This window comes from Numenius arquata, chromosome 10, assembly GCF_964106895.1.
Source record: "Numenius arquata chromosome 10, bNumArq3.hap1.1, whole genome shotgun sequence".
Classification (NCBI taxonomy): Eukaryota; Metazoa; Chordata; class Aves; order Charadriiformes; family Scolopacidae; genus Numenius; species Numenius arquata.
In genome coordinates this window covers 2,569,750-2,585,473 of record NC_133585.1, presented here as the reverse complement: position 1 = coordinate 2,585,473, position 15,724 = coordinate 2,569,750, and the positions used below count along the sequence as shown (strand labels likewise).

The window sequence follows — 15,724 nt, the reverse complement described above, 5'->3', positions numbered from 1 at the left end:
CAACAGACTAATACCAGAGGACTGATATTTAGTCTGATATACCTCTTCTCATCTGGACAGTTGGAGTAAATAAGGAGGCAAATCATAATCCTCGCTTTTCTTTCATGTACTTCTGGGGACTAAAGATTTCCACGTACCCTCGAATGTCTTACGTAGTCTGTTACATTAAGGTCTTCATTAATGAAGTTGCTGGTTGTAATGAAGTTCATTCGTTAATGAAGTTGCTACATTAATGAAGTATCTGGTTTTAGTAGTTTCTGTGGAGAAGAGAATTCTCTCATTCCATAGATCTATAGAGTGAGAATTTTTTGAGTGACCAGCCCTGCCTGCCTTAGCTGTGCCACCAGCAAGAAAGGCCTGGCTCACTGGTAAGTGAGTTATGAATAGAAAGAGGGAAAACTGGTAATCACCATTCAGTGCAGTACAGTTCAAGCTGTGACGTTGATGGTCAGTCACCGACCTTCTGAGGCCTGCGTAAGCACTTCATTCCATTTCTCCATGCCTCAGTTTCACTGTCTGTGAAGGATTTTAGGCTTCTTTAGACAAATGATCAAGGTGGGAGTGAGTTACTTGTTACTTAGCATTTATTTAGGCTTAGCAGAGTAGCTTCCAAGGTGAGAGATTTCCCTTAGGAAGAGAATGGTGCCATTTGGGATGCAAGAGCAGCCTCATGGAAAAAGTAGCTCTGAACCACGCTCACTGAAGCCCCTAGAACAGTACCCAGACTTTCTTAACACACTGTACAGCTTGACAATGAGTCGAGTGGGCTGAAATCCCATTGCAGGGTTAAGTATAACATATGACAAATGTAACTCCCACACAGTCATGAGGAACAGTCTTCCTGTTTACTCTGTGCAGACAGTCGTCACACTTTTTCTGCTCACAGGGCTGTGTTGTCTTAACACAGACAATTAAGGAAAACAACAGCAGTGAAACACAAAATGTTGTTGAGGCAGGAAGTTCCAGATTGACATCCCTGGAGACTGGCCAAAATTTTGTAGCTCTCCATCTCCTAGCGAAGGATGAAATATGGGCTGTGGTAGAATAAGTTAGCCTCTTCTGTAGCATGAAGGATCAACGTTTGCATCCAAGCCTAGGTGTCTGCAAGGACCATCAGCCTGCTGCGTGTGCTATGGTGCACAGTGACAAGATAACGTCGCCCTCCTCACCTCTGCAGTGTGGAGCTACTGCCCGAGTGTGGAAGTGGAACTGGTTCATCTGGCTTGGAGTGGGCAGGATGCAAGCAGTAAGCAAGCTGCGTAACTGATGGATGGCGAAAGAAGAGAATCCCAAATATAATAGTGTTGGCTCAGAATTTTGAAACCAGGCTCATGATAGTTTTTCTAAAAATTATTTTAAGGGGTGTATCTATTGGTAGTGCAGGAGATCTGACTCAGTTTTTTAGTTACATTTACTTTTTGGCTTTTTTATTGAGAAGCTAGAGTAGTAATCAAAGAGCCATTACAGAGGAAAAACCTGCTCCCTAGAAATGGAGGTACATTGGTGTTCTACTTTGAGGAAGTATAATGATGTGTTAAAGATTCTTCTAGGCTCTTAAAAGACAATGTATTTGGTAAGCAAAGTGATGAGCTACGTTCAACTTGGTGACAACTCCCCAGCTGCCTGCCCGCACTGTGATAATTTATGTATGTCATATTTTGAGTGTCGAGATGATGTCCTAGGCACCAGTATGCATATGGCTGATTTTGGTGGAACCTGGAGAAGCCCAATTTCCACTGGTGTAAGCGTTGTCATTATGTAGGCTCTGGGTAGCAGGGTGAGCTCACAGAAGGCTATGGAAAAGGAGTAGGGTTGCTGTGGATTCAAGGCTGTGACAGTGACCTCCCAGAAGACTATGGATGAAAACAGGGCTGGAAAGTAGAGGAGAGGACTTGGGGTTGAGATGAGGGTACTGGAAGGATTCCTCTACCTATAGTGCAAGATGGACCCATTGGAGATTCATTTTGATGGAAATGAGGCTGCTAGAAGCTCCTTCACTGAGACATATCCATTTCGGTTTACAGGGTCAGCAAAACAGGTAATGTTGTAGTGAAAATACTTCCCTCTTACACAGAGCTGTACATCTGCAGGATAGAAGAGCTGAATGTTGCTGCCTATTTGGGCCAGCACATCCATGTGGCGATTCCTAGGCTTTCCCACACAGCTCCTGTTCCAGCCAGTGCTTCAGCCCCACTCTAGGTGGGGAATGCATCAGAGATGTGCAGCTTAGTTTAGCATCCATTCTCAGTGAAATGTGTAACCTGGCTCTTGGGCAGTCCTCTTCTGTTCCAGATCTGATGATGGTAATAGTTACGACTTGTTTTAGACTTATGACTTGGGGAGACTGAAGTATAGGGAGATGATCTGGCTCAGTGGCAAAGCTGGGGCTGGAATCTGGATATCCTGCATGGTTTACCAGTTTGTTCTGCCAAAGGCCAGTTGAGGTGTGTAGCACATGCACACGTGCCTCATGGGAGAGGGGTTGAGTAGTTAAGACTGTCAGTGTCTATGGTCATGGGACAGTTAACGGGTAAGAGATGATGCTAACTGTAAATAACAGAGTATCTGTAACTTCAAGTCTCATTTCAGCATGGAGAAAGCAGCTGAGCCCATGCGGCAGCTGGAGGATTCGCCTGGCAAAGCAGGACAAGAAGAGCAAAGCCCTGGTGATGGAGACGAGGCAGAAGTGCCTGGGCAGCCTGCCCACAGCAAGGACAGGCCCCTCCAGTGGGAGACTCTAGGCAGACAGTTTGTAGAGTATGAGCAGATGGCTCCATTTCTCATCCCAGAGGAGCAACAGAGAAGGCTGCTGGACTTTCTTCCCCTCTTCCTAAAGGTTTGTTCTCCTTGTTGCATTTGGTGCAGATGCCGAGGATGTATGAGTTTCCGTTGCTCTGTCCATTCTGTGGTCACCAGTCGAGTGCCAGTCAAGTTAATTGGAGCATGATCCCTTTGTCTAGGTGATAATTACTTTTATGCTATTTGGATCCTGGGGAAACAGTTTCTTATCCTCCTTCCATCTGAGTAACCTGCTACGTTAGCATGAGAAAAGTATGTGGGGGAGCACTGCTTTACTTTCATGAATGGCTACATTCTATTCTTGGAGTCAAGTGCTATATTGATGAGACAGGCGTGTTTCAAAGTGAGTACTCTGTGAAGAGGTCGCTTCACGTCTGTCTCGTCTATTTTATTCCTTAGTTGGGGGCTGAGCACAGTTTTAGTCTGTGAAAATGTGGTTGTGGCATGCAGCCAGCTGGGGGAAACGCAGGGTTACAGTCTTCAGATGGAATTTTTGGGTTGATGAGAGTGCTGATGTCTAATTTTAGTGCTTGACAGAGGAGTTGTGTTATAGATGGGGAAACTGTGGCATGAGGAGAGGAAGGTCGTACTGTGGGTGAGGGACACAACTGAGAACTAGAACACTTCAGTTAGCAGGCTGCCCTTACCCATGCCCTAGAGCTTTCATCAGCCAATAATTTCTGAGAAGGCCATTTTGAAAGGTTAAACTTAAAGAGCTCTGTAATGGGTGGGAGCCTTATGTGTTGGGGTTGTTTGCTAGAGTGTGTGAAACGTACAGGGAACTGTTTGAGTGGGCCATACAGCGACAGAGTGGCAGAGCTTATACCGAGAGGAGCAGAAAACCTGGTCTATCTTTAAATGTACTGTGGCCATGTTGCAGTAGAGAAGAATTTATTTTCTCTTGAATTTCTCTTGGATATTTATGGGTATGGAATCTGTGTTTTTATACTCTCTTACTATGTAAATCCTTCAGAATGAAAATAAAAGCTTCTTTTTGATGAAACCCTATTTTAATGGTGGCATATTTAAGCCATCTGTTCTTGTGAGTTTTCAGTGTTCTCGAGTGACCCAACTCAGATCCATCTGTTCCCTACCTACCTGAGCTGCTTTTCTAGAAGTACGTCAGTGGGTAGGTGAGGGGAAAAAAATAAGTTAATAACGTGGTCACTCTGTTTATACGGAAGCATTATGGGACATAAAGAGTGATATTCTGTAGTGACAGGGACATTTTGAACTACGTGCGCAGGGAAATCACTGGGAATTCTTTGGTGTCCATGGCAGTAAAGCAGCAATAACTTCCATATAGTAATAAATATTTCACTCAGCTGGGTGGAGCATGAACCTGTGAAGCCAGTAAGTCCTGGTGCAGAGCAAGACTTTGAAATCGTGTGGATGCTGGTGTCAGCAGCACTGAAGCAGGTCTCTCGGTGGTGTCAGCGTGATGCAAACCGCTGAGTTGCGGGTAGGTTCTGGTGGTGCCGATGGTGAAGAGGTTGCTCTGTTGGAGCAGAAGCTTGCCCTGGTCCCAGGCAGTGCATGGATGGGTCTGACAAGGCAGTGAGTGTGTAGCCTGGAGTCTCAGAAGCCACCTTCTCATTTAGTCTAAATGGCCCTACAGATATTTTATGATTACTGAACAAAGCTTTCACTTTTCATCACTTCCTCTCAACCTCTGGATTTGTTTGTGTAGGAGAATGTTCCTCCTAGACTGAAAGCTGTATTTGAGCAGAAGAGCTGTTGCTCTGCATACGTGCCTGTCACTGGAAACAAATCTCTGTCTCTCCGCATATGGCACTACATGTGCTGGATTTAGCTCTCTTGGGAGCTCACCACTGCTTTATCAGCTCACAAAAATTTGCAAAGAGGCAACAATCCTTCAAAGAATGCTCTTCAAACTCAAATCAGGACTGTTAATCTAACAGTTTTCTGTAGAGAAGCACCTTATTCCATGGATCTGCTTTTTAAATGGCTTGCTGAAAATTGCACTCGTCTTTTTCTGAGACAGCACAGCAATAAAATACAACCTTTTGCTTGCAGCAAGAGCCATCTATTCTGCTTTTCCTAGAGCTGTTTTCAGACTTCCTGTCTTCTTTCTTCTTGAAGCTCCATGCAAAGCATACATCCTTAATGCTTTAAGGGTATAAATTCATCCCTACAAAAATAGGCTTTGCTGTTGTCTCTCTGAAGTGCTCCCTCTCCCTCATGTAAGCCATGTATTCTTCAACCTTCTGCTGAGGTTTTCCTGCCTCAAATCTACAATGAAATCAAAATTCTCAGATCTCAGGGTTTCTGACTTCTGTTGTGGCTTGAGTTTTTGAATACCATATAGTGAACATGAAACAAGTAAGTCTTGTCAAGATGAGATTATATAGAGCGACTTCAGATTTGTTGATCATTAACGAAGTATGAATAGCAAGAATATCTTCCATGTGAAGGTCATTTTTTTGAGTGGAACTTTCAGAGGACTGAGAAAGTTGTTGTTACTGAACAAAGGTGATTACAATTATAAAATCTAGATGTTTAGGAATTTAAAATTGAACAGCTAAGCAGGAAATTGCTTGTTTATCGTGACAAAAGAGAAATAAACTTTCGTTATTTAAAACAGTGGGTCAAAGGACAGCTGTTGCCCAGGAGGCAAGGTGAGTACTGCTAAGGCAATGTGCATGTGCATGCCCATCGTGTTTCCCCTCTGTAGGGCTGAACTTCACATGTTTTAACATTGTAGAAAGTGATTTTCTGAATTGCGGTAATGGCTACAAAGAGAGGATTTTAAATTCCTAAAGGATATTTGGGCTACAGAATATATTCAGAATGGACAAGTGAATTTCTCATTAGTTTAACACTTGATTTTCTGCCCCAAGAGATTTCTTCCCCTTCACTTTTCTTAGATGTATCAGTGGAGCTTTGCAGTGCTTTGTAGGCACGTAGGTTCAGATGTGTGGCTGGAGCATTTTGGCCTTGCATCGTTGATTTAGGAGTACATTGTGGAGGGTCTGGCCCTTTAGCTTTGAGTCATCATGTCCTTCTCCATATGACTTTTACTCCCTTCATGTCCCAGCCTTCTGCTTTGTGCTCAGCCCCTGGGCTGGCCCGGGGAAACGCATCTCAGTTTGAGTTGCACGTTATGAAGTTCTTACAGAAACTACCTTGCTTCCTCCTGTTTAACAGGGGACTCTGCATAAGTCCTTGCCCTCCTTGGAGGATTTTCATCTCTTGCTTTTCCTTTCCTTTTTTGATCACGCAGATGCCGGTGCATCTCTCTCTTTTCATCTTAGAGTGCTTTAGCATTTACTCAGTTGGCTGGAGAGAGAGGGCACTAACCAGGAGCCACCTGGGGTGTGGAGGCTCATTACTCACTGATGCTCCTTGTTGCAGAAGGAAAAGGTGTAGGAGGAAAATGTTAGCTTGTGATTCAGGCCTAGGCTGGGTGTCATTTTAATGTGCCCTCTGTATCTTCCCTCTTGGTGCCTCAAAGTATCAGAATGTTCTATTTCATGGCTGGCTTTTGAGCTAGCATCTCTCCATGAAGCATGGAATAGAAAGGACAGATGGCATCAGCAGACACAGGGAACTTGTGGCAGAGTCTTAAACACGTAGAAACCGCCTTAAGAGGAAGAAAGAAAAACAGATTACGTTGATACCATATTATTTGAGTTTCCTCTGAAGGCAGACATCCTGGAATGAAGTCAGGTTGATATTCTTCCAGATACAAATCTTTTATAGGCTCAAAAATGAATATAGAACTGATTAGGTCTGCTCTTAGAGAGCGTATTCTAGAGGTTGGTGTCTGACCCACAGAGAGATCACCTATAAAATTCAAATCAGAATTAGAGGCCTGGTCTGTAGTGAGATAACTTGCTAAATATTTGCACAATGGTAGTATAGTCTGAACTTCTGAAATTTACCCCGCTCTTTCTGTTAGCAGAAGAGCGAGTTTAACAAATCCTTTCTGAAGCGTTCAGAGGGTTTTCCTCTTTGAGGCAGAGGCTTTCTTCTGAAAAAGGGTATAGCTTAATGACAAACACTGTGTATTCTGAAGTGGCTGTGGGTTTCTTGTCACTGTGTTTGCCCAGCTCGCTTCCGATCTTTGCAAATCTTCTCTCACTTCTGCATCAGAAGTGGAGGAATCAGCAGACCTTGCTCCTGCAACTGAGAGTCTCTGAAAACAATTTATGGTCAAAATCTGAAAAAAAAAAAAGTTTTTTTTTTTTTAAATATCATTGATTGATTGAAAATTGATTGATAGGCACACTGTATGATTGCATTTCACTCTTTTGTAGCCTAGAAAACAGAGTTGGGTGCAGATCCAGAGGTCAGTGCAGTAAAACGAAGTAAAAAGTAGGTGCTCACCTGATTGCCAGACAGTGGCACTCTGCAGAGAGAAAGAGCTTCTCCAGGAGCTGCCATCAGCAAAGAGAGAACAAGTAATTGAAAGCAATGGTAGGGAAAGAAATAATGTTTATAGAGCATCTTCTTTCACAAAGAGTTTTACTGATTTCTTGGCAGACAGTATTATGGGGTGTCTGCTCCAAATCATTTTAGGAGAACAGATGTCATTATTGTTGTTACCTTCCTTTCATCATCTGGCCTTACAGCTTGATTTTTCTGAGCTTTTAGCAGGAGGAGATTTTTGTAAAGAGAATTTTCAAGGCTGCTGGGGAGAGAGATGTCTCAGCCTGGTATTTAGGGGCGAATGCTGCACTATCCCTAATATATTGATGTGTGTAGCCTTGGATGTTCTGTATAAAAGTAATGGTACCTGATTCTCAGAGGCCAGATGGATGCCATAGTAATAATCTACTGGAATATTTTTTTATTGCTTTTGATTTTTATTTTTCTCCCCAAAGTCAAGGCTAAGAAGTATATGAGAGAGGATCTGTTTGTCAGACTCAGAGCAGGGAATCATAAAGTCTTGCTGTTGTTCCTCTTGTCAGTTTTGCATTGAATTGCTTGTCTGTTCTTTAACAAGTAATTTATAAACTTATTTATATTTTGTTTATAAGCTTGTGTATAGATTTGTTTTCCTTGGCTAGCCACACCTTCCTATTCTGGGGTGCTTGTTATAGCACGGGAAATGTTTAAAAATCCTGATCCAGTAAACACTTACTGTCATAATCTCAGCATTTTAGAAGTGCATCTTTTCCATTGCATCATTTACATTGTTTTGATTGTATTCAATGGAGGAAATAATGTAAATGCTCTCTAGTACGTGCATTACGTGATTCAAAAGGTAGTTCCAGGTCGACTTCTGCATCTGTAGTGTCAGGCTCCTGCCTGTCTGGCAAACGCAGCTTAATGGACTACACTGGCTGGGGAGGGAAATTTGCAGGGGAATATTAGCTTTATGTTTGTTTATTTATATTCATTAGTGCTTCACAATCTGCCAAAGGCTTGCTGTATCAGAAAGACTTAACATTTACACTTGGATTTCAGGCCTGGGAACAGTCTGCTGGAGTGATCGTATTCCCCAACATTCAGCTGTTGGCCAGTGAGGTTTCCAAGCTTCTGACAAAAGAAATTAAGAGGAACCTCAATGGCAAGCCCGCAGGTAATGATCCCAAACCATATCCACTGGATCCAGTTATTCTGGGAATGTGCTGACATTCAGCTGTCCTCTGTGCTTACCATGAGGGAAATAAAGGGGGAGCAGGACGATGCCAAGTGTAGCAAGCCAGATCTTTTAGTAGGTGTGAGCTAGCACTGGTTCTGGATGATTGCACTGATGATCTGGCCTGGTATGCTGTAATGACCTTGATTTTCAAACTTTTGTAGCTAGAAACGTATCATACTGCAGCTAAGCAATAAAAGAGTAGGCTACACACTATTCTGAGGAGCTTTATTTAATGAGATAAATACTTCTAGCCAACCATGGGTTTCCTGGTGGCTGGTGTACATTCTTTACACTGGTCAGCTGGCAGCCTTCATGAACTGAGCTGCTATTCCCAGTAAAGCTGGACAGTTTGAAACTCTTAGTTTACATGAACCAACCTGGAAGTGTTCAAGGCCAGGCTGGATGGGGCTTTGAGCAACCTGGTCTAGTGGGAGGTGTCCTTGCCCAGGGCAGGGGGGTTGGAACTCGATGATCTTTAAGGTCCCTTCCAACCCAAACCATTCTATGATTCTATGATCTAAGCCTGATGCTGGATCAAAATCCTTTAATGTCCTTCTATTCACTCCAGTGGACTCCTGCTATTGTAATTTTGTTAAATTTGTCAGAAAGGGTCAATGCAGCATTTTCATCTTTCATTAAGGAATTGAACTTTAATGTTTTTGTGGTAACAGAGGAAGCTCGTCTTGCTTTGGAGCAATTGCTGCAACAGAAAGGGGAAGCAGAAGATGGCCGTTTACTCCTGAAATCTGTGTATCTGCTCTCACAGACTGACTTGGTAAGAGAAATGACTACAAATGGGTTTTTTTTGTTGTTTTGTCTTGGTTTTTTGTTGTTGTTTTTTTTTCCCTTTTTATTTCAGAAAAGCTGGGCAGCCACCCCAGCAGTGGAACACCCAGGTCTTGTATTGTTTGCGTTCTCCCTGATGCTTTGTGATTCAGCATGCCCAGGACATACAGTCAGATAGAAAACACCCCACTAGGTTTATAGTCCAGGCTTTTCTAAAAGAGGGAAGTAAGCACTCTGTGCTTTCAGGTACCCTTTTTGTTTTGATCATCAAGCAGCTTTTATTTCTCTGATTTACAATTTTTTTTTTCAATTGTGTATCACTGCTCTTCAACCCGTCTTTGTCACTCCAGTTTACACGTCAAAAACATGACTAAGAAGGATCTGTCTGCCTGGTAATACAGTGGTTGGATTTCCCATCCTGATAGCCTCTCACTTTGAAGCACTTCAAAGCATTTCACAAAATTTACTTGTACAGCCATCCTGAATGCAGGCTGGTATTATCAGTACAGCCTGCTGATGGGCACCAGGGGTGCGTTTATCCCTCCCGTTGAGCTGAGCAGTTTGTCTCATCCTCATTCAGATACATGAAAATAAAATCTTACTGTCACCTTCTAGTGGATATATTCTGCCTCGTAAGGAGCTCTATGAAATTATTTATAGTCAGTCACAGCCTGAAGGTTGCGTTCCTGATGAGGTTTGTGTTTTTCACACATTTAAGACATTGCTGTTTTTTGTAGGGCACCCACTAACAAAATCTGTTATTGAAACGTCTCTCTTTTGTTTAATTTGCTGCTGATTTTTGTTCTGAATATTGCGTGCCGAGCAGGCACACTGGGACTTCTCTGTAAGTTGTACACAGCTGCAGTGAAGATGGGAAGAAACTAAGTGTTGAGAAACATCGTGGAGAAACGGTGTCTCTTGCATTTATAAAAGCTATAATTAGAAGTGCGTGTGCAGTTATTCAATATGTTTCAAAAGCAAAGGCGTTATAGCTAAGTTGCTGCTATGCTGGGTCATGGGGGGAATGGAGAATTCGTGCTTTTAACATGAAACATGCTTTTAACATATCAGGGCTCTATAGCTGCAGGGTGTCCTGTGAACTAACGATACAGGGGGCACTGTCTGCCCCCAGCTGTACAGCTGTTTTAGCTGCTAGTTAGTCTGCAGGTTTGTGTTCTCCTCATGCAGGACATAGTAACTCAGTCAAAGCTGTAGTTCAGCTGGAGTGGGAAGTCCTGGGAACAGCTATGGCCGCAAGCAGTCAGTGTGTTTACTTCTGCCAAGTGGATTTGTAGGGCCATGCTATTCGATTGCTGGGTTTGTATGTCCTAGAGCACTTTAAGGATAAAATACTCAAGTAGCTCTTTCATCTGCCATGAGTACAATCAGTGTGTAGAAACACAAGGAAACTGTGGTCAGCTTCTAGAGGGACTGATTTTTATTTTCTTTACTTAGAGAACTGTGTGCAACATCATTGGATCTGGCCTTCCAGCTGCTCTGATGCAGTGCCTGTACCTTTTCTTCACTTTTCCTCTGAAGAAAACCAGTGATGACAGAGAGACAAGTGAGGATGACATTCAAACTCAGGAAATGCTTGTTAAGGTGAGATGCGTCTCTAGGAGTTCATTTGCCCTGACTACTCAGATGTTCACTGAGGCTTTTAGCTGGTGACTGATCCAAACTGCCAAAAAAAAGGAGCAAATTTGGACTGAAAACCATTGAACAAGCATCAGGATCTGTATAAAACAAACTGAGATGATCCCACTATATTTCTTATGTTTTGTTAAACAAAACAACATGACTTTAAGTGGGAAAAAGTCCATTGAGAATATCCTAGTGGTAGTTTTACTTGTTCATTTCACTGCATCCTTTCTCCTGGTATTAGTATCAAACTATAATCCCCACCCCCCTGGATTTTTCTTCATCTCCCAGATATTTTATGGAGGTGTTTATTGTAGCTGATGTTTGTTTGCTTTTCAGATAATGCTTAACATGTACAGAGAGAAACAAGGTGTAGAGGAACTTCTGGCAGCTGATAAGCTTCAGTCGTTAATTATAGCAACTGCTTCCCTCTGGGACCAGTGTAGCCACTCATGGAAAGTACCAACAGGCCGTGTGCTGAGAACTATTTCAAAGGCTCAGACCAAAAACAGCATTGTGTACCTACAAGGTTTGGTTCGGTATTTTTGCTTCTCCTTTCCTCGTAGCTACCCTGAGACCGAATTCTCAAGAAGAGTCTCCCTGGGACAGATTTTTATATCTACATCATTCTGGTAGTGAGTCAACTGCAAAGCATGGGCTCTTGGCTTTCTAGACAGGAGCTTTATTTAGTACTGGTAGCCATCTGGAAACTGAAGCTTTTTCTACACAAGAAATAAAATTACCAGCAAGAGTCAATCCCTCCTGATAACACTAATGTAGACAAGGACAAGATGTATTATGAGTTTTTTTAAGTTGTGTGACTCAATGTGTGAGTCTAAGGCTCATGCACACTCTAAATATGAGGCTGAGGGCACTGCCAGAGGAACAGTATCTTTAGAGACAACATCATAAGTGGTTGAATTGCATCCACATTTCTTCTAGGCTTTATTAGAGTAAGCAATTTTTTTTATTATTAAGAAGTGCAAAGGCCATGAGTCTCAGTTTCTTAGAAGGCAAAAAAAGTTTTATAATCCACTCTTTACTATCAGTATTTCTTGTCATGGAGTAATTGGTATCTCTATTAATTTTTTTAATAAAAATTTGGCTTCCTGAGTGAGATTGAAAGACTGAGGAATAATAGTTCTACGAGTACTGAACTGTTTAGACATTCTGAAGCTGTCCTGGAAGGACCGGCCATCAGATTAGACAAGAAAGACTAGGCTTCATTGCTCAGAGCAAGAGGTGTGTACCCCGTTACATATGCCTCATCGAGCAAACAATTAATCTGTGAACTGTGCAGGGAATATGTGATTGACTTAATACAAGACAATTAAATATGTCAGCTTCCACTTACCTTGGATTCACTGTATATGAATTTTGGTGAATGGGTGGGTTGGAAGTTTATACTCCTGAGAGTGAATCAGCTTCTGGGAATTAAGCAAAGAAATGCACGTGTGCTTTAAAACCAGAAATGTTCTTCATGTAGCCTCTGAGATGAGTGGGGTTTCATATACCCTCTTGTCTTTTCTTTGTAGAAAAAGAGTTAACTGACTCCTCTTTTACTGGGAAATAACTTTTACTGGGAACTTGTTCTGGTTTCATTAGTAACTTCGAACTTGTTTGGCAGTCAGTTCTTAAATACCTGCTATATTTTTTTTTTTCTCCCCTCAGCTGTGGACTGCATTAAAATAGCTATTCAGAATCTCTTTAAGCTGGTTGATACCATACCTCCTTGTGATGTGTGTGAAGCTGCTAGTATTGTCTTGTGCTTTGTGAAAGATTCCTATCCCATATCATCAGCTTTATTAACAGAGTTTGAAAATAATGATGGCTACCAACTCCTGCTAAAAATTTTACTCCGGTAAGTAGAGAGGTTTTAATGGGCTTCAAGAGAATGGTAAAACTTCATTTTCAGAACACCTGATCTTTATCAGTAAGAGCTATGACTGCTCCCATCCTTTTTAACTGATGTAATTAGGCTGGAGAAACAGAAATAGCACACAGGTGCTCAGGGCTTCAGGTTAGTCTCCCTTCCCAGCATATACTGGCTGGAGGGGATAAAATAGCTTCTTTCCTGAATGTTTTCTGTGACCAGCTTTCCTCTTCTCTGATGTCTGGAATTTCTTTTTCAGGTAAAAAGAATCTTGCTAATTCCATTCTTTCTTGCCAAAATGGATGCTAACGTTTACTCTGGCCTTTTTTTTGTTGTTGTTTAGATTAAAACAGAACATATTTGTTCTGTTTTCTTCTGTGGTGTTCCTAACTTCTGGTATCAGTCTATTGCTTTGCTACTAACACATGCCCAGATGCTAGTTTTCTTTAAGAACTGACCCTTCTAAGCAGTACAGAATAGGACAACATGATAAGCAGCTCTCTGCCCTTTGATAGACTCTCACTTCAGTCTAAACTATGGCAAATCTGGGGTTACAGTTTAAACTATTTTCTTATGTAGGAGAGACATGCCATCTTTGTGTCCGATTCACAAAGCTCAGGCAATACAGTATTTTTTCCTTCCTGAGAGCTGAGATTTTTCTGTTATTTATCTCAGTTAGCAAGTGTCTTACCTTGCCAACCACATGCCTACCTTTTAATGTGAAATATCTGCTTTAATTTTTTGATCTCTCACAAAATTTAAATTTTGACTCCCCAAAGCAGGCGTTCTTTTGGAGAGAATGACTTTCTTTTTGAAGTACATGTAACTGGACTAAATTCCAAGTTTTATCTTCCTTTTCTTACAGTGTCACTTCAGCTTTCTTCTTCAGTTTGTAGGTTTTGTTCTGATTCAGAATGTGCCACCCTGGTGTGGAGTTACTGTTTGTAAGATGGTTAAACAAGTCACAGAATTAAGACAAGACGACAGTAAAACAGTCTGGGGAGGAGAAGGGAGTAAAATGGGTAGCTCCTGTGTGCTCAGGACCTGGTGATATGTCCAAAATGTTTTATTACTATGGCACAAACATATGACCATCCCAAATTTTGTTCCTAGATGTGAGGGGTTGCAGGAAAATGAGGGAGACCCCTATCTGGATGAGATCTTGAACATGCTGACTTGCCTGACAACCTGTGGGAAAACTGAACTGAAAGTTTCTGGCAATATTGTACACCCGCAATTGCCACACTTTGACTTCGAACAGACACGATCTTCTGGTACAGTATATATTTATATATGTGTGGCTATGTAGGCGGGACATAAAAAAGTGAGGCTCTATGCATTATGTGTCTTAAGATGGAGAAAGGAGTATGAGATAGCATCTTCTGATCCATGTGTTTAATGCTGCTGGAACCTGAACTGACCGTGGAGGGTGTGAGCCAAGGTTGAGAACGCGCTTCCCAAACACATCCCTCATGTCTGCGACTCCTATTTTCACTCTCACACATGATTTAACATTATAGTTATGGTGTTCGCAGTCTTAAATGGCATTGATGTAAAAATGATCTCACCTGGTTTTATCCCACAGGAATGACAGTGAAAAACCTTCAGGCTTTTCAGGTGTTGCAGTCCATTTTCCTGAAAAGCAATGATCAGCACCTGTGCGGAAGAGTCTTGGAAGCCATTAGTACCATATGGGCCTGGGACAGAGTGAACTTCTTTCTTCTGGAATGGACACTACAACCTATCAACCAGTTTACTGACATAATCCATTTCAAACCACACCCAGTCCAAGTCCAGTTCTTCAGACTGGTGGAATCCATAGTGCTAGACCTGTCTTATGTCCCCCATGAAATTTTGAAGAAGGTTCAGTATTTGATAAAGGAAAACGTAGTGCCATTCTGCACCTTAACAGCTCTCCGGTGCCTTCTCAGCATGACCGAGAAGGACCCGTTATTCAGCGACATATTCCGTGACTCTGGGCTCTTAGGCCTACTGTTGGCGCTTTTGAGGAAGCAAGCCAAGATCCTGAGGAAGTCAGGTACAACTTAATGTCGTTCACGATGATTGCTAAGTAGGTGGATCGATAGGAATGAGTGAATCTTTTTCTACAGTCGATTTATAAATTTTATATACTGAGTAGCTAGATTTTGTCTGCAAGCCAGCTGGCCTAAGTTTATGACATACTAAGCTGGGTCCTCTCTGAAATCTTAGCTGTTTATTGCTCGTTCACTGGCCTAAACGCTTCTGGGCTGTTCTTCACCAGTGTGCGATGAACTATCCTGGAGGGCACCATTCAGCCCACACTTTTAAACAGGTCTCAATTTGGGGTTCTCTAGGGTGGCAGCTTGAGAGTAGTGGAAGAAAGAGTTTTCCACAGTGCTTAGTTCCTCTGAAAATGATAATCCTGAGGACTGATGATGGAAAGCAGTTTCTTGAATTTTGGGTATATATTACCCACAATTACTACTACCCATTGTCATCTGATAGTCGTCTCCTATTATGAAAACAGGAAGGTAATAGTCCTGGTGCGGTAACTGTGGGGTACAGCTGTCTTAGGGGACAGACTCACGTATTGAAAAGTTTGTAAGTACTATTTTAAAGAAAGAAAAATGCATGATAACATTTTCTGTGCTGAATGAGTTGGGAAATGCCTTTAAATTTCAATGCGATAGTAGTTTAGTAAAGGAGGAGGGACCCAAAGTACTAGGTAGAACTTCTGATGCAGCAAGCACAGTTGAATTATTTATATGCATTTATTCCAAGCAACAGAAGGATATGAATTGCAACAGAAGTTCTGGAGTGCAGACATCCATTACCTGCAAGGACACTTAGATTTGCATTCTTGATATCAGGGAACTACGGGTTTGTACAAGAGTACTTAGATAAGGGTTGTCAAGATAAATACTAAGATTCTTGAAAACTTACCTTCTGGTTATAAGCTGATGCATAGGGGCTTTCTTCTGTCTTTGCATTAATTTCTCCACATTGGATCACTTGGTGATCTAAATTTTATG

General features: G+C 42.0%; 1 protein-coding gene across 1 annotated transcript in view; it reads left to right on the top strand.

Moving 5' to 3' along the window:
- Positions 1-1,967: 1,967 nt before the first annotated feature.
- WDFY4 (WDFY family member 4) overlaps positions 1,968-15,724 on the top strand; it is a 120,036-nt gene continuing 106,279 nt past the window's right edge. The window contains exons 1-9 of the mRNA XM_074154726.1: positions 1,968-2,038; positions 2,563-2,836; positions 8,233-8,347; positions 9,082-9,185; positions 10,652-10,798; positions 11,177-11,366; positions 12,509-12,698; positions 13,824-13,984; positions 14,296-14,748. Of these exons, the coding sequence (XP_074010827.1) occupies positions 1,968-2,038; positions 2,563-2,836; positions 8,233-8,347; positions 9,082-9,185; positions 10,652-10,798; positions 11,177-11,366; positions 12,509-12,698; positions 13,824-13,984; positions 14,296-14,748 (1,705 nt within the window). The remainder of the gene's footprint in view (positions 2,039-2,562; positions 2,837-8,232; positions 8,348-9,081; positions 9,186-10,651; positions 10,799-11,176; positions 11,367-12,508; positions 12,699-13,823; positions 13,985-14,295; positions 14,749-15,724) is intronic.